The sequence below is a fragment of the Amborella trichopoda genome, chromosome 6, assembly GCF_054954075.1.
Source record: "Amborella trichopoda isolate Santa Cruz 75 chromosome 6, AtrichopodaSantaCruz75HAP2 v2.0, whole genome shotgun sequence".
Taxonomy (NCBI): Eukaryota; Viridiplantae; Streptophyta; class Magnoliopsida; order Amborellales; family Amborellaceae; genus Amborella; species Amborella trichopoda.
Window position 1 is genome coordinate 6,488,484 of NC_142341.1, and position 24,989 is coordinate 6,513,472.

Consider the following 24,989-nt stretch of genomic DNA (forward strand, 5'->3'; position numbering starts at 1 on the left):
AGCATTTTCGGCAATTTCATCAAATTATCTACAATGGATATCATTTTTTTTAATGCAAAATGCAATAATCTCATTTTAAATAAAAAAAAAAAATAGCTGGCTTTTTATTTTGTTCAAGCTCCGAACAATTCTCTTTTTAACCCTCTCGTTGACTCAACCGAGTTGCATCAAAATCACCAGTCCGATTTGACCAAGAAACTCCGATCCGGCATGATCAAGCAGGAACCACACTCTCCGCATCGAAGCATTTTCGGCAATTTCATCAAATTATCTACAATGGATATCATTTTTTTTAATGCAAAATGCAATAATCTCATTTTAAATAAAAAAAAAAAATAGCTGGCTTTTTATTTTGTTCAAGCTCCGAACAATTCTCTTTTTAACCCTCTCGTTGACTCAACCGAGTTGCATCAAAATCACCAGTCCGATTTGACCAAGAAACTCCGATCCGGCATGATCAAGCAGGCAACTGAGTCCGGGGCCCGATCCAATTTTTTAGACCCCCGGATTTACAAAAGAAGCTATCTATCCGTAGCTACAGAAGAATTGAAATTCAAGGATCCATAGTACAATCTCTGCGATTCATTATGAATGGAATGGTTGATCCCCCACGGTCCACAATTGAAAAATTGGCAATGGAGATCAAGTGGACACCAATAAAGATTGTTAATATTCGTCAAAAAAAAAACCAAAAAAACCATACCACATATAATTTACAGCATACTACATGTGAATATGGTATATAATGTCCAAGAGAGCCCACAATCAATCTATTAAAATGCAACATACCATCCTATAGTCCATATGCACAAATTCTGCCAACTCGAGAAGCGATATTTTTAATGTGGGATAGAGTTTTTAAACTCTCTATGCACTATGTTTCTCACTCATACATCTATCTCTCTAGTCAAGAGATTTCATGCCCCAAAGAAAGCAGACTGAAGACTTACTCTCTGGAATAAATCTCACAGTATTTTCAATACTCCAAAATTTAAGGATGTATCATGTTCAATCTAGCCATTAACTTAAGATTGGGATTCTTGAGCTTGAAAAAAGATGTCCTAAAATTAAACAGACTGCCCCATTTTTGGACAACCAGACCCTGTTAAAAAACTCGAAACCATTTTTTTTCTTGAAAATAATAGTCTAGTAATGCTTAAATGGATTCCAGAATTTCAAACCAAAAAATCCCCTTACGATAAAACTTCAACACTTCACCGACTCCCGGCTCAAACTTGCGGCTCAAACTTGCCCAAGTCACTTTGACCCAGGACCTTGCCAGGTCCCAATTACAACAAAATTTGGGCGAGTCTAATGAAGCCAGAGATTTCGTGTGCATCTCTCATTAAGGGTCGGCTGAATTTCTGTAAAAGAAATATAGAAGAATATCTGCTACGTTGGTGTCTAACCGGGGGCTGATCGTAGCAAGCCCAGACCTGAGCCTGGGTTTTTGATCAACGGATACAATGGTACAAAAATTAAAAGGCGGCAAGGATCAGAAAATATGAACAAGTGGTTCTGAGTAAGAAAAACAGATAAAATGAGCGACAATCAGATCTTTTGTGACCGCCCATCACCAACTCTTTATTCAGCATGGATGAAACATTAAAGATGTGACATGGCCTCAATCCACATAGGGCAAGCACCAAAGGGAGAGAGAAAGAGACCTGAACCATAGAGACCTGAACCATAAATATATAACTACATATAGACCCAACCCTTCAGATGCACGTCAACCATAAATATATAACTACATATAGACCCAACCCTTCAGATGCACGTCAAAAATTCATAAAAATACACCGACCCTTCCATATTACATTCATTCTTTCCACTCCAAAACAGAACCACAAAGGCTCTAATCTCACACAAGAAAAATAAAACAGGAGGACATGGAGAGAGAAGCCCTCAATAACAGCACAAAAAGAAGAGAGAGAAACTGAAATAACAAAGACCGACCACTGAAACTCCTCCTGTACATACTTTCACGCCAAGCTCTTGTACACCCGTCTTCTGCCTCGTCAGCCTCTTGATATCAAAAATATTTCAAAACTTCGGCTCACCCACAAAAAATTGTGTCAGCCCAAAACCCGTAATTACTCAAATTCTGAGGAAAAAAAAGAGAAAAAAGGAAGAAAAAAGAAAACCGGTCCAAAGATACCGGTTTTCTGGTTCCCACTTTGCTGTGTAGTTAGTGATATTGATTATGAGAGGCTCTTGCAAGGGGTCATTCTCCATCCTTTGAGGAGTCGTTACCATTAGAAGAGTCATCCCCTGTACCAGAGGTCGGAGGGCTCCCTTGAGAGATCTCCTCATTGCTGCTTGATCTCGATTTGCCTGGCCTTGTTCGGACATTTACACCCATTGGAAATGGCTCCTGTGAAATTAAAAGTGACAATCATTACAATCTGCCAATCAATCAACCGATCTATCAATCTAGCTAGCTATCTCTGTGTATGTATGTGTGTACTAAAAAGAGAACCATTTTGTTTTAAATTTTTTAATGGATGAGAAAGAGATGAAATAAAAGAAATAATACAAGACAAAAGCTATGCAGACATTATGATTGATCTTATTTCACCGTACATTACTAACTTTGTACAGGGTTCATTGCATGTTTGCAATTATCTGCATACAGGACTGTGCACACATGCATGTGAGGAAGTGTCCTGAACATGCATGCACATTGTGTATACTGTTACGAGGACTTTCGAATCATAAATTACGAAGTTTGCAAGCAGCCATCTGTGTGTACATGTCCAAGATTCTAGTGGTGTTAGCTGTATAAAGCCGAACCAAAAAAAGGTGATGTCAAACATGGGTGAGCAAGTTATAGAGATGCATATCTAAGTCTTGTTAATGATACATCTAGGAGACCCTTGCATCCGCTTGAGAAATTGGAATGCATGTCCCATCTTCATTTCATCTATAGAGGCCATTAGGGAAGCCTCATTGACAAAGGATACTTGAAAACATATTGTTTGCATCTCCGCCATAATTTGGGAAAAGTGCACAGATGACTTAGTGTATGTACCTTTCAGATTCAAATAACTCAGTGATATGGATGTGTAGCCACCAAATGTGTCCACTTATGATCATGCTTCCCTCCAAAGAAGAGGGAATTCCACAAAAAATTGTTCCAGTGACAAATACGAGAAGATTTCTTTATTTGAGAGTTTATGCCATCAATAATGATTGGGAAGAGGATGTGGAATACTACTTTCCATCTAAGTTGATTGTTTGGACATGAAAAGGCTTAAATTCACATCTTCAACAAAATCCAGAAGTTCAAAGCAGTGCTCGAAAATCACTGATCCAAACAAAATCCATGAGTTTAAAGCAGTTTTGAAAAATCACCAATCCGAATCTGGCTTGATTCAAATCCAGATCAGGAGGTGGGCAATTCTGGTTTAAGGAACCCTAGAACCACCCCAATATCCCAGTTTGTTTTCCTTAGTTTATTTGTATTATATAGCCCAACCCGACTCAGGAATCGCCGGAGTAGGACAGGCATATCAGAGTTGGACACTGGACGATTCAGGGCCTGATTCAAATTTCTAAAATACTGGTTTAAAGGCTAGATTCTTGTAATTTTTTTTATGGTTTGAATACTTGGTTAGTTTTATATATGGGGAATCAACAAGAAATATCCAATGGATAGAAGCATTTGATGTACCCAACATTTTTTATCAGCATGAACATCACTTTGTCCCCACAAACTTCAGGTATAATTTCATGAAAGCTGACCACCACTGTCTATTATCCTGATGCCCCCACCTAGGCCTCGCCACCCACTATCATCTCTCATCCTTTCCTACCGTATGTGTCATACTTTACAACTCCATCATACTCAGGCCTAGCAGTTACTAAATTATCCAGGCTCTACACATCATCCTTCTCCCTACTCTGCCTAGTCACTCAACACCCATTCAAGTTACTTGTATTTACCACATGTTCGTGACTCTAAATCACAGACATAGGATCCATCCATGCTAGATGTTCTAGCTTCCTGTTCAAACTACATACTTTAAAAATCTTCCTCACCATTATTCAGAAAGCTTGCAACTTGAGGACCTTCACCTAGATGGCACATCAAGCAATAGGTGGTTGTTCCCATCGTCTCAACATCCAATGGAAATGTCCTTTTCTTTTGACATTCCAATAGTGTTATCCTCAATGGAAAACACATGTTCATTATACTCAACAAGCTGACATGAATTACCAAGAGACCCCATTCCAACTGGCAGCAAAAATCCCAGGATAATGGAATAGAGCAGCAGCAACACTCCATGATAGGGATTCAAAATTTCAAACATTTTCACTATGAAGTAAACATTTTTGTAACAAAATTTATCTATCAACTCTTTAGAAATCATTACTCAACTGAAGGCTTAAAATGAACTCCAATATGGAAACCAGCTAAGTGGACAAGCTGATGATTGAACAGGATCAGCAACCACATCATGTTAAAAAACCGGTCCTTTCAAGGAGAATTCAGCTAAAAAAAAGACTAGATATAGAGGAAAAAATCAATCACAACAACAAATATTTTCAAGCAATCAGTACTAACTCTAAACAATAAGGCCTCCTACTTTTTATGCTTTAATTTATTTTCTGTTTTCCTTTCCTTTCTTTTCCACCACTAACCAATTGAACCATACCCGAGTGAATCTCGGTCTAAACATATGTATGCATGATCCCATCTCCAAAGCTAAACAACTAACATAATTCATGAAAAAGATTGCCATTCTTTCTTATAGATATTCAAGTTTGGAAAAAGAAACTCCAAACCTGAAGATTGAGCAAGAGAGAGAGAGAGGTCTGCTCATTTGTGAAACCAAAAATCCTCAGGACCAGAAACAAAGAAAAAAACAAAAAGAACTATGCTGCATATGAATCACAAATTGGCCTATTCATTTTAACTCCTTAAACATCACGAACCACAGCGTCAGACTATATCTGGAGAAGGGCAAAAAGGGAATCCAGTAACGGCAGAACAAAGCATGTTACCTGGTCACCAGCATTTGGACCATCTGAATGGAAAAGAATAGGCCGGCATCGTTTATCTTCATTCATCAAACTTGAATTCTGGAAGTGAGCAATGAGAGCAGCTTTCCCCTGTATCCGCGCATAGGCAAGTGATGCCACTTTTTCACTATTAAACTTCTCCCATTTCTTACCATCAAATGCCTGTAAAAATGATAAACAAATCATTTACGCACAAGCACTTGCACAAGAAGACATTACTGAAACAAAGTGAAACTGCCGAAAAGACATACCTCAAAGAATGGAACGATCTGCATAGGATCAGTCATGTTGATGAATGCATAGCCAACATTGCATTTATTCTTGAGGAAGGAGATTAATATAGTGTATCAGTTGCATGGCCACCCATTTATTAAAGATGAACAAAACTACTCCATGAGCAAAGCCTGGAGAACCAGTAAATACAACAAAATCCTCACCTTAAAATCAATTGGCAAGTAAATGAAATCATAAGTTCCTCGGTGGCGTTCATCAATGGCAGCCAGTAACATCTTTGATGTGTATCTATGGATGAACCCCAAATAAAGAATCAAATAATCCAATATCAAACATAAAAATACCATATACATGCCTGCAACCCGAAAACAACATAAAAAGAGGTAACATCTAGATGAGAGTAACAATAATTAATTTTGATAAAAATCATAGTAACAATAATCAACTTAGTAATTTCTGTTACTCGTTCACCTTTGATTTGCATAGAATGTCTAACAAATTTTTAGTTTTGGACAGAATCATGGTCGATCAGTTACTGATACAAAAAATGACAATGAAAAGACAGCCAAACTTATTTCTTTTGATATTTTGTGAATGCAGAGATACCAATTTTCTAAACAATAAAATATTTCAAGGAACCTTTGACATATCTTATATTCGACTTTTTTACAAAGGACTATAAACTGAATAATGTACAGTCTCAGTTGCAGTTCCCATGGAGTCCAGACAATGCTGGAAATAGGATTTTTGCCACCAACTTATTACAGTATTTACAGGGACAAAGATGAGTTTCAGCTAAATTTTTAAAAGAAAGCATATTATAATTCAATATACTACGAAAAAACCATTGTCCACTTGATCATAACTGGCCATAACTCAAATCGATGGCGATGGAGAGAGAGTAGGACACACCAAAACAAGGCATGGTCCCAATGAAAGATTGAGACAATCTCCACCTCCATTCATCACTGGACAGGGATGACTAAATTAACAGTGGTTTTTCCGTAGCCCATTAACAAGTAGTATACTTTCCCAGCTTTTAGTTTAAGGATGTCATAAAGGTATATAGCAGGACCATCCTACATACTTGTTAGGAATGTTCTTGATCATAAGCGTGGTTCGTATGTCTTCTCCCCGCAAGATTCGATCAATGTCAAGCTCATACTGCTTCTTATTGTCAGCTTGATTAGAACTTGCCTCGTTCCTACGACTCCTAGCCCGCTCTGTGGGATTGTCAAATGGAGCAGGCATACCCATCATTGGGCTTCTTGGGGGGTACATGTGGCGATGTTGAGGAGAAGGCAAACCTAGATTTGGAGAGGACAATGAAGGATTCATATTGTTTGCACCATGATGCCCAAGCAAGTTATGAGCAGCGAGATCTATGGGATGCAAACCAGAGCTCCCAGCAAAGCCCACACTTCCAAGAGAACCTGGGTGAAATCCAGAAGCATCGGCTGATTCATTTGTATAACCATGTCTTCTGTCCCAAAGGGAGGGATTCATAACAGGTGCTGAACCCACATGGTGATGATGAAGAGAAAGAACAGGGTTTACGAGGTGGCCATCAGCACGAGGAAATCCATGCAATTGAGGGGGTCGACTGTGAACACCATTAACAAACGATGGGGAGCTTGACCACATCATGGGTCCTGGAGCATGAGGATGGTGATATGCATTAGGGTTTCCCCAAACAAATTGGGGTCCATGTAAAGGGCAGCTTCCATTTCCTGAAACACCAAGAACTGCCAGAGGGTCCGGGTCAATCTCATGACTAAGAGATAGTATAAGATCTTTATATTTAATCAAAACACTCCCAAGGCTAGAAATAGATTGAGCAATATTTAAACAAAAATTCATTCTTACAGAATATGTGATTAAAAATAAAAAATAAAAAAAAGCACAAAAGTCAGAGCAAATTCCAATCTTAATCATGCTTAAAACACACTTAGTAGCCCCTCACACATTGAATAGAAGAAATCACTAACAAGTTATAAGTACAAATATAAATCTCCAAAACATAACTCAACCAGTTCATTAGTGTCTACTTCAACCGAGACATGATTGTTCCAGGTATTGACTGCCAAAACTAACTCAAAAAATGCAGACATCATTCTCTTTGTTTCTCATGAATTCCACTAAAGAAATGCAAGCAGGCATTCTGCATCATAAGCTCCAGATAAAAGCAATTCAGTCTTGTAAGGAACGTAAAGAGTAGAGTAAGGTGTCTTTTACCGTTTTCATTCATCTCATAAGAATGATTGTTGAAGCCATTAGAACCCCTTGCATGGATTGCCCTGCCATCAACTCCTTCAGCCGGTCTGGAATTTATATTTCCAGCTAGGCCAGATATGGCACCCGGAGAATTATAGGGAACACCATTGCTGAGACCATTGTGATACTCTGGAAGCGAGTGAGGATGGAAAGCTGGCATGCCTTGAAAACCGAAGTTCATATTGTGGCCCACAGAATGGCTTTGCTCGCTGAGACTATTGTCATGGTTGGCAGCTGAAGCAACACTAACTGGTGAGGATAACGCATGGGGAACACTTGAGGAGATCCCATGATATGGGGCATCCATGTACGGACTTAAAGGTGCTTGGATGGTGGAATGCAGACCTTGGATAGCCCCGTTATCTAAGGAGCCAGGTGTAATAGTTCCATGTGGGAACGAACCTACAGGTTGGACAAGGACGTTGGTAGAGCTAATGATGTATTTGATGAATTAAAGAAGGGAAATTTTTTGAAAGACCAGGAGATATGGAAAATTTAACACTCTACAAATATCTTTTGGTTTAATTTCAAAATACCCATGAAAGAACACATGGCCTTCAGTTGGAATAGTTGCAAATGAGTAAATGTTAAATAGTTCATCACTAAAGAGTATTTTGGTAAATTTTCCATTAAAGAATTTAAAATGGTTGAAGTATACTATATTCAAGGGACTATGGATGGTCACCACTCTCTAAAATGATCAATGGTGATAGAGAGGGTGAGGACTACCAATGAGGTAATCTCCTGTTTTGGTGGTCCTGTCCTCCATCAGCAGTCCGCAATTCATGGATCATTCATTGGTGATGACCCCCAATGAATTATAGCTTCCCTTAGTCCATTAGATTATCAAAATACTTCTTCAAAACTAATGGACAAGTAAAAGTGGCTAGGGTTATACCATAGCATCCAGAAGGTGAGTTATCAGGAGGGCTTCCACTTGGTCGACACAGACCCGCCTCGTCATGCTCCAATTCTTGACATAATTGTTGCATCAAGCTGTTCAAAAAGAAAAAACTGAGAACACATGCAGATATTTAAGCATGCAAGACACAATGTTACAATGGCAAGCTGGAGAACAATAGAAGTTAAGATAGGACAAGCAAGAGACTTATAATATTGGGATGAATGGTCTCCAAAATGATTCCTTCAAGCCACAATTAGAAATAAATAAGACCAAGCTCATCTAATAACTTCCAATTATTGGAAGAAGTTCGAATAAACCATGTGATGTACTATTAGCACGGGCACACGCACAATATGACAAGTCACATGATTTGATGACTGCTCTTATGAAAAAATCTCAATTAAATTATTGTAAAATCACATAGAGAATAATCATCCAGAACATAAGGGAAAGCAATGGTTCGGCAGTACCACCGTCTTGCACCACCAGGACGACTTGGCTCAAGCTTAATCCGCTTCCCAGCAATATCACTCCTATTTAAAGCACGGAGAGCAGCTTCGGCTGCCCTAACATCATAAAATTCAATGAACTTGTGGTGACGCTTGTGAGGAGTCTCACGAATCTGTTGTGGCAAAGACAATAGTCATAAACATCACCAGTAGATTAGTACTGAACAAAATATATTAGAGCCGAGATGATGAGAAAATAAGGACTCACCTCTTTGATTTCACCATAAACACCAAATATTTGGCGAAGATCATCATTTGAGACAGAAGAATCTAGGTTAAAAACCACTAGTGTGCCTTGATTAATATCCTTTTCTGACGGGTTATCCTGACAATAGACAATGTTGAACTAAAAAGTTAACCTCATAGATGCTGTTCATATACATTAAAACAATTAATTCAATTAAAACAACAGGGATTATGTTTAAATCTCTGAAGAACAAAATACAAAACAGCCAAAATGATGAACAGAAAGTGCATTCTCAAAGTCAAACACAAAAATTCCCTATAACTCGCATAGAGAAGTGACAATCAAGGTAAGAAAGCGATAAAGGACGGGAAATTGGGACATTAGTGAGAATCAACTAACCATGGGCGAGGTAAGTAATGTCAAAGCTGAAAATGTTTTCAAATTTAATAACATGTTTGAAATATAAATGGCCATACTTCCACAACTCAGAAAAAAAAAAAAACAGATTGACCATACGCAATGTCACAAGAAGATATGGAAGCACTGGAGGTTGTGATCCATAATCAAATAGTTCAATAATATTTTGTCGATCATATGTTTCCTGGAATGAGATGGCTGACTGTATTAAGAAAGTGGCAAAAGAAGTTTTAGGATAATCTAAAGGGAAAAGAAATTCCGATAAGGAAATTTGGTGGCGGATTGATGAGGTTCAGAAAGCCATTAGCAAAAAACAATCATATTATTAAACTTGGCAGTGTAATAGAAATGATTAAAACTTAGAGAAACATAAAAATACTAAGAAAACATTAAATGAATTGTAAGTAAGTTAAACTTAAGGCATATGATAATATATATAATAAACTGGGAACAAGAAAATGTGGAAAAAGATATATTCAAATTAGCAAAAATGATATAAAAAAGGTGTAGGGATTCAGACCATATTAAATGCATTAAGAGTGATGATCGAAGGGTCTTGGCTAAAGATGAAGAGGTCAACAAAAGGTGAAAAGTTTATTTTCAAAAATTATTGAATGATGAACACAATGGGAACATAGCGGTAGAAGGAACCGTTGGCATAAATGAGGGTGGAGGTCATAGATATATAAATAGGATTAGGATATTGGAAGTGAAAGAAGCTTTAAAAAGGAAGAGGATAAGTAAGGCTTTAGGACCAGATAGTATCCCGAAAGAGGTTTGAAAGTGTACGGAGGAGATTGGCATTGACTGGCTGACCAAGTTGTTCAACAAGGTATTAAGAACCACGAAAATGCCAAACAAATAGAGAAAAAATATACCGACGTACAAAAATAAAGGAGACAAACAAAATTGTGCAAGCTATCAAGGGATTAAACTTATGAGCCATACTATGAAGCAAGTATATTACAAAACCATTTTAGTTTTATGCCAGGGAGGTCAACAACTGAGGCTATTCTCCTACCTAGGTAACTGATTGAGAAGTTAAGGGCGAAGGTAAAAGACTTCCACATGAGCTTTATTGACCTAGAGAAAGCTTATAATAGGGTACCTTGAGATTTGATTTGGTGGGTGTTGGAAATGAAATGAGTCTTCATATACCACACATACTTGGTGAGAGATATATACGATGGGGAGCTAACTAGTGTACGAACAACTAGTGGAGAGACGAGTGAGTTTCAGTGATAATATGTCTACATCAGGGGTCAACATTGAGGCCATACCTCTTTGTCTTAGTTATGAATGACTTAACTAGGCACCTACAGGATGAGATACCATGGTGCATGTTGCTAGCAGATGACATAGTTTTAATTGATGACACCCGAAACGGTGTCAACACAAAGTATGAACTTTGGAGGGATGCTTTAGAATCTAAAGGTTTTAAAATTAGCTGGTCAAAGACATAGTATATGGAACGCAAGTTTAACAATAATAGGAGTATATGGAATGCAAGTTTAACAATAATAGAAGTAAAAACAAGGAAGTAGTTAAGATTGACGGCCAGGAAATGCCAAAAAGAGCGCTCTTTTGATATCTTAGATTGACAATCCATGAAAATGGATAGATTGGGGAAGATGTTGCACATAGAATTAGAGCTGGGTGTGCAAAGTGGAGATGTGCAACTGGAATTTTATGCAATCGCCGCATTAACAATGAAGTTGAGGGGCAAATTCTACAGGACAGTTGTGAGACCCGCTTTGCTCTATGGACCGGAATGTCGGGTGATCAAAAAACAATATACTCATAGAATGAGTGTAGCAAAGATGAGGATGTTGAGATGAATGAGTGGCAAGACAAGAGGCATAGAATTTGAAAAAAAGACATTCGGGAAAATTTAGGTGTGGTAGAGAGAGTAGACTTAAGTGGGCTAGTCATGTGTGCCGCAAATCCAATACATCTATTAGGAGGTGGGAGTTAGTTCAAGTGGAAGGTTCAACAAGGGCAAGGGTAGACCCATGGAGAAGGCTTTGACAATGATGATGATGATGTTTCCAATTGTATATCTTTTGATGCCCATCCTCACAACAAAAATATACACAAGAAAGGGCACCACTGAAGCCCCACATCAATCAAAGCCCCAACAAGGGGATATGGAAAAAAAGGATGCAATCCAAATTTTTCCTTTTATTGAAACGAGACATCCAGAAAACTTTATAGTTGCATAGCGAAGAAACAAAAGAAAATTGGAAGGTAACAATAATGTAACACAACAAAGCATACCTTTGGAATTGAAAAGTGTATGTCAAGTTTTCGACGCCTCAATGGCTTGTTCTGAAGAGCTCTCATTGCATTGCGTGCTGCCCTTATGTCATAGTAAGAAATCATTACAAAACCACGATGCTTACATGCAGTGTAGAGTGTACGGATATCACCATATTGCTGAGAACATATAGAGAACAATTGTCAAGAAAGCCAAGACTTAGTGACCTCTTGATAGGCAGAAAGACTAAAGAAATCATGCCATGTTACTAGGAAGGCACCTCAGCAAGAAGTAGATATGACAGGATCTAAGCTATGCTGCTATTCACAAAATAGCACTACAACCAACTAAAGCCGGTACATATCATTAAAACGGAAAAGGATCCAAACCTCAAAAAGATCCCTTAGTTCTGCATCTTCAACACTGCTGTTGATGTTTCTCACAAAGAGAGTTCTTGAAGGATGTTCACCATAAGGATGTTCTCCAGCAAAAGAGCTACTATTTGATCCACCCTGCTGACCATTGGGAATTCCACCAACAATATCTGAGTTCTTGCCCCCTCCATAGCAGTCATCACCTTCTAGTTCCATTCCACCTCCACTGCTAAACAAATCAAACTCCTCCATATCCTCTCCATTGCAGGGTGGGGCACTGAAATCAATCTCATCAAGAACTCCAGAAAGCAGATCATCATCGTCAGGAAGAAGGTCACCAATTGCCTGGGCCTCCATTTCTTCTAGAGATTCGAAAGGCATATCGTCCTCGAGGTGGGGGCCAACTGCATCAATAGACTGACCAACTAGGGCATCTCGTGACGTTAAACTAACTGCCAGAACATCATGTGCAGGTGCTTAGTACCACAAAAGCATTCCAAAAAAAACCACATCTCTTTGAATCATCTAGAAGTTAAATAGAATGAGAAATGTGCACATTAGAAACACTAAATGGTACTTATACAAGTTTAAGTTCGATTTGTCATTCAAATCAAGGGTCCAAAATAAGTTTTGGTACGTATATCTCCAAAATGTTCTTCAATATTACATTCAAAGGGGTCAAAAACAGAAAGGGCTAGAAGTAAACTCCGTTAGAAAAAGCTAAGGGCCAGTTATCAAGATAAGAGAAAAGAAATAACTTAATGCCTTAAAGTGAGATGACTTGCCAAACAAAGAAAATAAAATAGCACTCACGTTTTTTCTCAAATATCTCTGAAAAGGAGCTTGAGAAGAGACCATTCTCAAAGTGGGCTTTTTGTGCATCTAGCTTCTCTGAATTTCCTCCCACAAAAGAAGCAGCAGGTCGTACAAGAAAGTCTGACCACAATCCCAACTCCTGTTCCATAGATTTCCAAGAATTCGTGGACAGAGTTGCTGTCCTCTCTGCCCCAACCAGGCGTCCTTCAACAGCAAGCTTGGGTTTCTGACCTTTAAAAGCATAAGGCCGAGCAAGCTCTGAAAAATCCACAGAGTGGGCTCCTATTATACCAAATTTCTGTAGAGGGGAGGAGCCAACTGCTTTGCTGCCTGACATTACTGACATTTCTTCTGACCTTACACCTGAAGTAAAATCAAGAAACCCTCTGAATCAGTAGAAATTGCAACTCTATATGCTAATGCAATCATAGTCAAACAAATATATTATCATAAACTGCTGAGGGAATGAGCTAGAAGCAAGTGAAAAGGAAAGCTACCACTCAAAAATGAATTGACAACATATAACTTTTGATCATCTTAAATAAATAAATAAGTACATAAAGTAAAATTAAATAGGTAGAGAAAAAAAAAAAACTAAAGAGTTCGAATCTTCAAGTTGAAAATGCACGGGATTCAGCAATTACAATCCGAATTGGAGCATATGCATCTAAAGTGTTGGCCAAACATCCCATAAGAAATATGTAAGTTAAATCAGAGAATACAGATGATGATAATGATGAGGACATCAGAGAATACAGATCCTTGGACTGCACAGCATATATATAAAATTTACGACAAGGATCCAATTAACACAATCTACCACAAGCCAGGTAAATTTCATGTAACGCGAACAAATCTAATTTCTTAAATAGCTTGGCATTATAACTACAAAGAAGAGTGTTAAAAGAGAACATCTTTAACTAGACCAGATACCTACAAAGAATAATATCAAAAGAGGATCACTGGTGATCGTGCATTAGAGAGGATGTGGAATGGAACAATAACGGCAAACCAAAGCTGGCAATTTTTTCTAGTAAAGGGTTTAGAACGTTGAAAATTACCAACTCCCATTGAGCACAAGAGGAAGGCAAAGTTCCATGGGAAGCAATCGGTATGGATAGGGTTGTATGTATATCATATTTGTCATTTTCTTGCTTACTCTCTAAAACAAGTTCCAGTGAGTTGTATACCTTGTCAACAAAAGGTCAAGGGCAATTCAACTTTCTGACGCTTAAATTATTTAAATTCATATAATAAGTGCTATGCAACGTTATTGATCTTATATTGGAAAAGAAATATGGTACAACAGCAAATTTTAGTCTTTATTTTGCTTTTTGTTTGGTGGTTCGAGCACATTAACTAGCTATTTGCTTTCTGGAGACTTTATGTAAAAAGAAAGCATCATACTTCCTAAAAAGAAAGAAAAAGAAAGTATGGCTCCTTTCTTAGTGGTGTGATATTCTGGGAAGAAGGGAAAAGCACACTTCCTCTTTCTTCAGCTAGACCAGACCTTCACAGTATTGAAGGCTTGAATGATGATAGCTCAACATTTGTTCACCACAATAATCATATAATCATTTGTTTCCATGGAGTTTTATATTCATGCACGCAAAGGAACTCATTTTCATTGTTTAACTAGAAAATTCTATATGAGATTCCAGGTGAAATGTCAACTCTGGTATCCATATTAAAAAAGAAAAAAATAAAAATTCATGTTTCAGTTTTACTTGGATAAGCACCCAGAGCATCTGAATGTTAAGGAAAAGATTTCCAAGTGAAATGTCTAAATATAGATAGGAGCTACACACTGCTCACCATGTTGATCTGACATTGATTCATGCTTCCAAAATCCCACTTGTCTCTGCAAAACAAGGTGTAACAGAGAAAGTCAAACAAGGAAGACAGTCTTCCATGTTCCCCTCAAAATGTGGCAACAGCAGAAGGCAATATCTAGGATGTCATGAGGCCAGAGATAATATAGAGTGAGAAGAGACAGCCAAAATAAAGGTACATTACAAAATGGTAGAAGAAGAGGGTACACTTGTTATATTTATAGAGACAATTGAAACTTTCTGCTAAAAAATAACTATCCAATAAGGTAAATGAACAATTTATAGACAAAAAAGGAATATTCAATGAAACAAAATAGCATGGATTTCTTCATTTGGTTTCTGAATCATAACGTTAAAATTGAAGGTAAATTGCAACAAAAAAAAAAAAAATCACCTTTGATTTTACAAAATCTCCTTAAGATCAGAGTATAAAATAGAGAGAAGTATACAGTTATACACAAACATGCAATGGAAAGTAACCTATTTTAGCAATTTAATGGCTAATATAAGGGGTTTCTGGCAATTCAAACCTCTGCAGGGAAACTCTTGTCCTCAGAGAAGAAGGATGAAGCCACTGAAGGAGAGTAGAGAGAAGGCAGCTTCCTCTGGTCTGTCATCTTTTTCAAATCTGAACATCTGATGAAGACATTACATGCATCCACTTCAAATGGCATCATGCATTTTCAAAATCATGAACTATGGAAAATGAGTGAGACCCTGAGACCAAGATATGGTCCATGTACAGTAGAAAGACTTTTCAGGCGGACGAGTTTCTCAAATGAAGAACTCGCAATAGAACCCTGTTTCAAATCAACAATGAAAATGGAATCAGATTTATAATTCCAAAATTCTAGCCAATAATGCGATAAATTCATCTGCCCCTTCTCTAGCTCACCAGAATTTTCTATTAAAAGATAAAACAATAGAAACAAACAGCAAAAGGAACAAAACGATTAAGAAAAATCAATCAGAATTATGATAAATTCATTATAATTTTATGGCAAAGACAAGGAAATACTAGTTGTCTTGATCACTCGTCAACCAACAGAATAATAACAATAATGATAAGCATTGCAATGCATCCAATCCTTAGAACCGAATATCTGAGCTGGAAAGTGGACAAAGAGAAAAGGAAATTTGCAAAAAACAAAAATACATAAATCATTTGTCTCTGAATAATTCCAGCAATTGGAAATTTAGAATTAATATATAATCCAATGCATCTAATGTGTTGCAAGGAATTGTCTGACAGCTTCCAAATGAAAATAAATAGAATTCCACATATCTAGGGCAGAGATTCAACGGGACATTATTGTGAAGATCCAATTCCAAGAAATTTTCTGATTAATTAGAGAAATTATAAAAATCAGAAGTGTTGAAGCAGAAATGCTTCACTTAACCAATGAAGCAGCCATGGAGATCGTTGGGAATAGAATGCAGAAACAACAGATGGAATTCAATCAAGGATAACAGTGAGACAGCTAGAAAAGAATCAAACATGTTCTCAAAAAACCAAGTCTTGTAATAAAATAATCCATTAAGTCTGAAAACTGCAAGTCTGGTAGACAGATGATCAAAAGTGATAATGAAAAGTGCAAAATATAGAGTCTTGAAATAAAATTCAAGCAAATGTAAAGATATTCGACATCAGGATTACTTGGAAAAAATCAATTGCGGGCACAATGTTTCCATTGATGTGAGACATTTTGCAGATTTGGAAAAACCTGGAGAATTGCACTTCTTGTATCTGATAAACCTAGTTTCAGGTAAGAAATTCTAAAGCACGATCCCAGAAAAACCACCTCAGGCAATTCTTTTCTATAGACAAGAAAAAAATGTTTGCACCAAATTAAAAAGATCAAAAACATAAAAATTTATTATGATCCATAAAGGGTGTAAATACTTTCTAGCGAGGCCGTGAGGCCCATATGGAAACAGCAAATGATGTGATAGAAAAATTGGTGTACACCATAAAAATAATTCCTTTTTGTTTTCACAAAAGAGAGATATTCAACCCAAGATTGCTCAATTCTGATCTTTGGACACAACGCAATTCTGATAATGGAAATATCATGAATCAATGTAACGAATTTACAAATTAGAGTGTCCCATAAATGATCAGCCACACAGAAACAGAAGGCTTAGCAGGGAAAGATCACAAAAATTCAGAATTACAAAGAGTAGAAAAGGAGAGAGGAAATAAGAAGACCTCAAATGAACCACAAACAAGCACATCAATTGCAGCATCATTCACATATATTGGTAAATGGGGGGACATAGTGCAAGGAATCATAATGCAAATAAAGCGACAGCAATAAAATAAAAAAAATCAATTGGAATTTAATATCATGATACTGGATTGTTTCCAAAAACTAGTTTGAAGCATCAATAATCCCAATAGATCTCAGAGATCAAATACATGGAGAGGCGAAACCATAGGGGGAGAAATCGAGCAACCAGAGCCAGCCGAGAGACCAAACCTCATTAGAAAAAGCAAAATTCAGAAACAGGATTGGCCAGAAAGCCAAAATCAGGTTAAAAAAAACAATGAAAACTTCATTCATGAGGTGCACAATCTACTAGAAAATAATCTGTAAAATCAACAAACTGATCACAAATCAAAAACATTTACAAAACAAAATAAAAAAATAAAAATGTGCAGAGAGGAAAACTGTGTCAGAAATTCCTAATTTGGCACCATGAACAACCGGAACATTAAATTCAGATCATTCAGCCACGATAGGACCCGCACTCAGATGATCAAATTTAAAACCTGAAAAGATAAGTTCAAAAACAGAACAAAAAACGCACTCAGATAAAATCAAACAAAGGATCGCAACTTCACAGAGATCAGAATCTAAAACTCGCTCAGAAATTCAAAATTCTGAGCCAAACCTCGCGTGAGAACCAGAAAGCAAACACAAAAACCACTCCACAAAAATCAACCAAAATAATCCTTTCCAAAGCCACGGTGATCAAGCGTTGCAACACTCACCAGATCAGTATCTCGCCATCAATTTTCGGTCTAAAATTACAAGCCTAGAATTTTTCTTCCAAAAACTCCACGCCGACCTTAGTTTCCGGCCAAATCCCCGTTTTTTAAACTTTTCCAGTTAACTTTCCGGCCAGGTATGCAGTCTCTCAGTGTAACGAACAAAGCCTAAGCCATTTATTTAAACGGGAAGACAAGAAGAAGAAGAGGAAGGAAAAAAAAACACGAAGCATGGAATGGATTACGGCATAAGGCAAGGGGATCTTGGCATCTGTGCCGTGAAGGGGCCTCCAAAGCACAAGCCTTTTCCCTGCATTGCAAGGAACTTCAAGCTTCACGTCAAGGATTCGTTCATGGAGGTTTTCAGGCGGAATTAGGGTCTCTCGACCGGATACCCGCGAAAATGTAGCTTTTTCCGGCCGTTTCCGGCGAAATTCGGATTGGTTGTGAGGAGGCCCCGGGCTGCGAACCCTTGATCACAGGGGCCTCTCTCTCTCTCCAAATCTTCTCTCTTCTTTCTCTCTCTATTTTCTCTCGCGCTCTCTCTCTCTCTCTATTTTCTCTCGCGCTCTCTCTCTCTCTCTATTTTCTCTCGCGCTCTCTCTCTCTCTCTCTCTCTTCCCTTAGAGGGTGAGCTTTGTGTGGATAAACGTACGAGCAAGGCGGGCGCAAGAGACCGGTGGTAATTGTTGCCAAGCGGTTGCCCATGGTGTATGGAGTAGGGTGGACTGTACGGACATCCGGTGACATCGGGTAGACGCGCGTCTCGCGTTTGTTGAGAGGGGTTAGATATGGCATGGGTCTAACCGGCGTTGAGCCAGTTTTCACGTGGCATATTCTGATTGACGGGGATTGGGCTTTTGTTTTTCATCGATGACCGGTGGATCCTCGGTATTTTAGATTTTCAAAATTGGAGGGAGGGGTTTATTGAGGAGGGGTGGGATGACGGAAAGCGGACATTGTATTCCAACAAATGACTAAATGGTCCTCTTACACTTCTTGAGTTACCCTTACCAATGAGCGGTTGATGAAAGCTACGTTTGCATTTTGTGAAAATGACAAAAGGGTCCTTGTTTGTATTTTGATTTTTTGTTGCCCAGGTTTAAAAACACGATTTGGTGGTCCGGACTTCTCCTCTGAAGTTTTTAGTCAAGTTCAACATATCCGCAACCGGGATTCCCAAACTAGATACTAAAAAAAATTAAATTAAAAAAAAAAAAAAAAATAGGGCCGATTTGGTCAAGTTCTCTAACAAAACTGGCCGTTCAGATAACCAACTAGAAACGTGTCATGAGGGAATCGGTTGGTCTGCATATAGCCTGCATTTATGGGAACACATTTTACATTTATGGCACATTTGATTCGTATAAAAATATTCTCACACTTAATCAAATGAGATAATTTTTTCATTTGAAAATATTTTTTAGAAAATAATTTCATGTGAACCAAGCATGCCATTACTCACTCATCCTAAAGTCCAACCTAGAATTTTGAAATTTTGCAACTCACTTTGTAATTATTGGATTTTGAGTTTCTAAGTACTTTAATACCACTCTTTGAAAAAACTTACCATTCCCTTTTTAATATGAAGGTGCTCACGTTATAAAGCATTTTATAATTGTACTCAATAAATTTTAGACATTTGTTTTGTAATATAATATTTTTTTAGTATGGGTATTTTTTGTCATTACGAAATGTGTGATATCATCTACATAAAGTGTAACATTATCCACACATATCACATTAGGGGCATTTAATACTCCATATGAATGATGTCACAATCGTGTTGATAATGTCACACCCCTCTTAATAACAAAAAATATATTGTAAAAAAAATATTGTATTACAAAACAATGATACATATATATATATATATATATATATATATATATATATATATATAAGTGTTCAAAATTTGTTAGATTACAATTATAAAATGCTCTATAATATGAACATTCGAGCATAAGACTATTTTTAAATATATAAATATATATCTATATATATATATATATATATATATATATATATATATATATATATATATATATATATATATATTTCTTTATTTTTTATTGAGTTTGGTCACTTGATCGAGGAGGCTAACTTCTTAAATTTTGGGGTACTAAAAACACTCAAAGAGGCATTTGCAAAAGAGGAGTAAACATCCGATATCATTTTGGCGCATTTTTTCTTAAACTTTTGGGTGTGTGAGTTGTCATTTTCCAATGAAAAATTTATCAAAACACACCATGAGATATTACCATTTAACATTTTACACATTTACAACTATTCCAACTTGTGTCTTTTCATGGGTATTTTAAAATAAAATCGGGCCATTATCATTATCATCATAGTCATTTTTCAATTAATTGGAGTCGGTTACACGAATTTTGATATGTCATTCTGCTCTATTAAAGGTCATTCACCCAATAAGACCATAAGTTTATATATATTTTTTGACTACTTTCAACTACATTCCTTTGGGCCTGCGTCTAGGTCTTTTTAGTCCTTTTATTTAAAGTTTTGAACTAACTCACGCCTCCTAATAAGTGTGAGCTCATTCCTATCTTATAAGTACTTTAATTAATTGCCCTTTTTCAATTTAGATTGGCCATCATAGTTTATTTATGATCATTTGGACACGTGTGTAATTTTCCCTTTTTCGACATCTTTTCTCAAGATGGATTAAATTTGCCTACGTCGAATCTTTAACTAATCACAACTAATGAAAAACTCAATGGGAAAAGGGCTGGAGTCGTGGTAATAGTACCCCTACACCCAAGTCACTATGTTGCGGTTTTTATTTCCACTTACGCTACCACTAACACCTTCAAATATATTTCATTCCTACCAACACCACCCACTAACACCTTCAAACCTGTCTTCCCATTGAATTACCCAAAAAAAAAAAAAACGCAATTCAATGAAAAAAAAAAGATCGTAATCCACCTCGCGATTCATTTTTTCACATCACGAGGTTGCCTTACAATTTTTCATACAAGGCTGTTTTAGTAATTTTGGCGACTTTAAATGCCTTTACTTTAGAATATAAAGCTCATGTCTTTTAATCGATAACTACCCCCGCAAATGGTACAGAGGAAAGGGCTAAAATAGTACAGTTGTTGACGTGGCATATCCTTAATAGGTGTCTACAAGGATAAAACCGAAACAAAAGAGATATTTGTTTTAAAAAAGGGAAAAGTTTATATAGAGCCGAGGCTCTAAACCATCAAATTAGAGCCCACCCTAAAAATTTCACAATATGAGTTTGTTTTGATGTCAGAATATCCTCAAATTGATCATCTCGACATCAAAATATAAGAACATGAGAAAAATAAATAAATTTCAAGATTTGGAAATTGTGTATCTCATAATGTATTATTTGACCGTCAATTTTTAAGTTTTAACAGATCTGCTTGCTCTACACTATTTTTTAAGTTTTAGATTTGGGTGCGCTTTGTATAGAGCCTAAGCTCTAAACCATCAAATTAGAGCCTTCCTTAAACCAGTATCAAGAAATGTGGTTTCAATACTGAAGACTTTTGTGATAGCCTTAAAATATATTTTCATCTTTATTTATAAAGTTCAAAGCTTCAAAAATAGTGTAGATCGATAAATTTATAAAAACTTGAAAATTTTGAAAATTAATAGTTTAAAAATATATTACAAAATACCCTATTTCTAAAACTTGAAATCTATTTTTTTTTTTTCGTGTTTATGCATTTTGATGCCAAAATGATTAACTTGACAATACCACTTGAAGATGTGCTTTATTTTGATCGTTTAACACCTCAGCTGTATACAAACCGCACCCTTTTAAAAATGTGCTCATTATTCTTGCATTCAAGAGCAGTCGGCTCCATGCACCACTCCTCGGTAGGAAAAGTGTATCGTCCGTAAGGGGACGCAATTCTGCATTAGCGTCCCCCGGACTCACTAAGCATCCATTTTCGTAATGTAAAAATATGGCGGTCCCACTCGCACCGTAAATTACGATTAATTTTTTAAAAAAATAAGTTTTTTGGGGAAAGTAAATTTTTTCAAAATATCACTTTTCGTCTTTTAAATATTATTTTTACATATTAATGACCCTTGTATTTAGAGATGGAACTTATTTTTCAAATTTATGATATACTCTCATCTATTCGATTTCAAATCCAATGACCTAAAGTGACTTTGACCTCATTATACAGAAAATAAAAGGTGTGGTTTCTATAAGATTACAACCTTAAGCAATCCAATTAAGGCGCACCTTTAAATTTTATTATAACATGTAATTTTGGTGTAAATAATTCTTAGGATTTTTTAAAAATTTATTTTCATATCTAATTATAAAATTTTAAAATCAAGTAGATCTATAAACATATGAAAATCTTGAAAATAAATGGTCTAAATAATATATTACAAGATGCACTATTTATGGGACTCATAATGTTTATATATATATATATATATATTCATACATCTCGATATCGACATGATCAATTAAACTGTTTTGCAACATTGAAACAACACTTTTTAGGTTTATATGTAATTCTACATTTCAAAGTTGCAGCTTTATATAATTTTTTCCCATAAGTAAATGGTCTCATAATATACAGAGATTATATATTTCTAAGAGATATATGTTCATCTACTCCATCTAGTAATATCCCACCTAGACTTAATTTTAGGACCCCGATTTTGGTATGCAACCTTTTCAACCCATAGTTTGACCGCAACAAAAAAACTTCTAATTGTTTCTTCTAGCACTTGAAAAAAATAATGTCTTGAGATTCAATACTGACCTTCCAATTTTTAGATAGTTAGATCCGAAGTGTCAAGAGAAGTCAATTTTCAAATAATAATAGCATCTAATAATTCTTAAGTGCTTCACATAATTTTCAGATTGAAAAACCTTTCCCAGTAGATTTTCTATTATAGGGAGTAGGAGCAAGTGCACATATCTTCTTTAAGGACACGGTTTTTATGAGTCAATGTAGAAATGAGTCACCCCTTAAAACTTTATTTTTAAGATGGTTTTTTTGCTTTAATTTTTAAAGACATGTAATATCTATTATGGAGATCATGAATATAAAAAAAGAAATAAATTTTTAAAAATAAAAATAATATAATGATCAATAAAACATTTGGACAGTTAGTTTTAAATGTTTTTAAATGGGCCACTTATTTGCATCTATTTTTTTACACCTCAAGAACCATGAACGTAGAAATACGGTCCCCACCGCATGAAACTATTTTGCCTACCCGAATACCCCACTTTATAAAAAGGAACAATAAATACCAAAGTACTTGTTTTCCAAGTTTGGCTCTCTCCCACTCTTTGTCTCTTGGCATTGAGCATTTGTTATTCAATTTGGCGTTATCTTTTTATATATATATATATATATATGAAAAAGTCTTTCTAATGTCTATAGGCGAAAAGGAACAGTGATTTTGTCTATATTCATCACCGTCTAAAGTTCATCGTACAGTCACGATTGTCTAGTAGTGTTTCAATTTTTATTTTTATTTATAAATCAGAATGATATGAAATTTAGAGTGTGAGTATATCTCAGTGAGACGCACCTAATGAAATTATGAAAAAATAATTTACAAAATATAAATTAACCAAAATACCCCCATAAATTTTCAGTAATATTTTGGTCAATTTATATTTTACGAATTATTTTTTTATATTTTTATTAGATTCTCCTATTTTTTATGAACACACGTTGAGTACTAGGTCTGGTCGGATCCACTGCCACCCTCATTGTGAGTTTTTTTTTTTTTTCATTTTTTTACCATCATATACCCATATTATTGGCAACAATGTTACATTCACCCTCCATTAGATTTCAAGCTATCTAATTTGTCGTTTAATAGCTAAAGATGACTGCGAGTTTTTATTGTATATGATCCTTAATAAACTCAAACGAATAGATCTTGAAGTATTTTATCTCCCACAGTTTACGAGTATGGGCCGAGACCGAGACTCGGGTTAGGTATACCCGACGAATCTTGGGTCGGGTCCGAGTCCATTGCCACCCCTACCGGCCCACATGTATTTCTCCTCTCCTAAAATGCAAATACGATAGTTTCTCTCTCCTTTTAAGGGGTTGCAATGGGCCAAGATGGGCCAAAAACAAATATAAAATAAAAAAAGAGGGTGGGGCCAGGCGGAACTCGGCCAGCGCAGGCCTTAACCTGGCGATCGGGCCACAGTCCAGGCCCTAGTTCTAGGGTAGGGCTGATCAGGCCGTAGCCCATTGAGAATCTCTCCCTCTTTCTCTCTCATGCTGCACATATATGGCAGCTCTCTCTCTCTCTACTAAAACGCAATTAATGATAATCACTCCCTCTCTCTCTCTCTACAATAATTTAAGGGATGAATCACCAACCTTCAAAGGGCCGTTGCACCTACAACCAAACTCAGGAATTTCCACCACTTTTAATATTATTCACATGACCTCATTATTTATTTCTATAATTAATTATTGCCTTAATCATACCTAGAACCAATAGCATCCTCTGATTGGCTCCCGCATTAAAAAACCCCAAACATGTGAAATTAATAAAAAATACATTTTATTTTTACCCCCCTCTTTGTCGTGTAGTGCAGCCTGCCTTTAAAAGGTTGGCGTGACATGGACGCGAAAAAAACCCTAAATTTACCACGCCTGCCATTAAAGCTGAAGAACTGGCGCCTTTGCCCCTTTCTTTTTCGGGTAATTTAATCAAAAGGCGGGGATTTATTCAAAAATTTTATTGATTTGTTGGGTTTTTTTTTTTTTAACAAATAAAATTATTGCGTTCACGATTTGTCATTCGAGGGGTCCGGGCTGATGTTAACCAGGGTTGGACACGTGTCCAATTGCGGTTACTTACTGGAAAGGCGGGCCCCACATGGACTCGTACGCGGCCTTTTCCATGTGACCTTGGTGTACACGACAAAACCTAAAAAGTTGGGAGAGGGAGACTGGTAGACAGAGAAAATGTACGTATATATAATATTGCCGAAAGAGATTGTATTCCCTCGGGTGTAGAATGTTCATTTACTCCATTGGGTGAAATCATATCTAGAATTAATTTTAGGACCACAATTTTGGGATACAACCTCTTCAACCATAGAATAAGAAATATCCTAATTATATTTTATGTACACTTGAAAAAATAATATATTGAG

The 24,989-nt window shown here is 36.5% G+C and overlaps 1 protein-coding gene across 8 annotated transcripts; it reads right to left on the reverse strand.

Annotated features, from left to right (window-relative positions):
- Window positions 1-1,558: 1,558 nt before the first annotated feature.
- ML1 (MEI2-like protein 1) lies at window positions 1,559-18,434 on the reverse strand. 8 transcript variants are annotated; one of them, XM_088868820.1, is made up of 15 exons: window positions 18,070-18,434; window positions 15,363-15,632; window positions 14,816-14,861; window positions 12,998-13,363; window positions 12,200-12,636; window positions 11,831-11,989; window positions 9,158-9,274; window positions 8,914-9,062; window positions 8,435-8,532; window positions 7,498-7,938; window positions 6,350-7,007; window positions 5,466-5,550; window positions 5,280-5,348; window positions 5,011-5,190; window positions 1,559-2,377 (listed from the first exon to the last, which is right to left on the reverse strand). In XM_088868820.1, exons 2-15 carry the CDS (start codon window positions 15,507-15,509, stop codon window positions 2,228-2,230), a joined length of 3,102 nt encoding a protein of 1,033 aa, XP_088724946.1. In that variant the 5' UTR covers window positions 15,510-15,632; window positions 18,070-18,434; the 3' UTR covers window positions 1,559-2,227. The 8 variants fall into 8 exon arrangements, with proteins under 8 accessions (XP_088724946.1, XP_088724945.1, XP_088724944.1 ...); XM_088868819.1 differs by having other exon boundaries at window positions 8,911-9,062; XM_088868818.1 differs by having other exon boundaries at window positions 9,158-9,295.
- Between the last annotated feature and the right edge of the window lie 6,555 nt (window positions 18,435-24,989).

What these genes read in the sequence shown, in the direction of transcription:
- ML1 (XM_020667373.2), bottom strand. Translation starts at nt 15,509, where the DNA reads ATGATGCCATTTGAAGTGGATGCATGTAATGTCTTCATCAGATGTTCA. An exon ending in AGAGATATTTGAGAAAAAAC is followed by an intron (nt 12,637 to 12,997) that starts GTGAGTGCTATT and finishes ATGTTCTGGCAG; the next exon opens with TTAGTTTAACGTCACGAGAT. An exon ending in AGATCGTTCCATTCTTTGAG is followed by an intron (nt 5,191 to 5,279) that starts GTATGTCTTTTC and finishes TCATTTTTACAG; the next exon opens with GCATTTGATGGTAAGAAATG.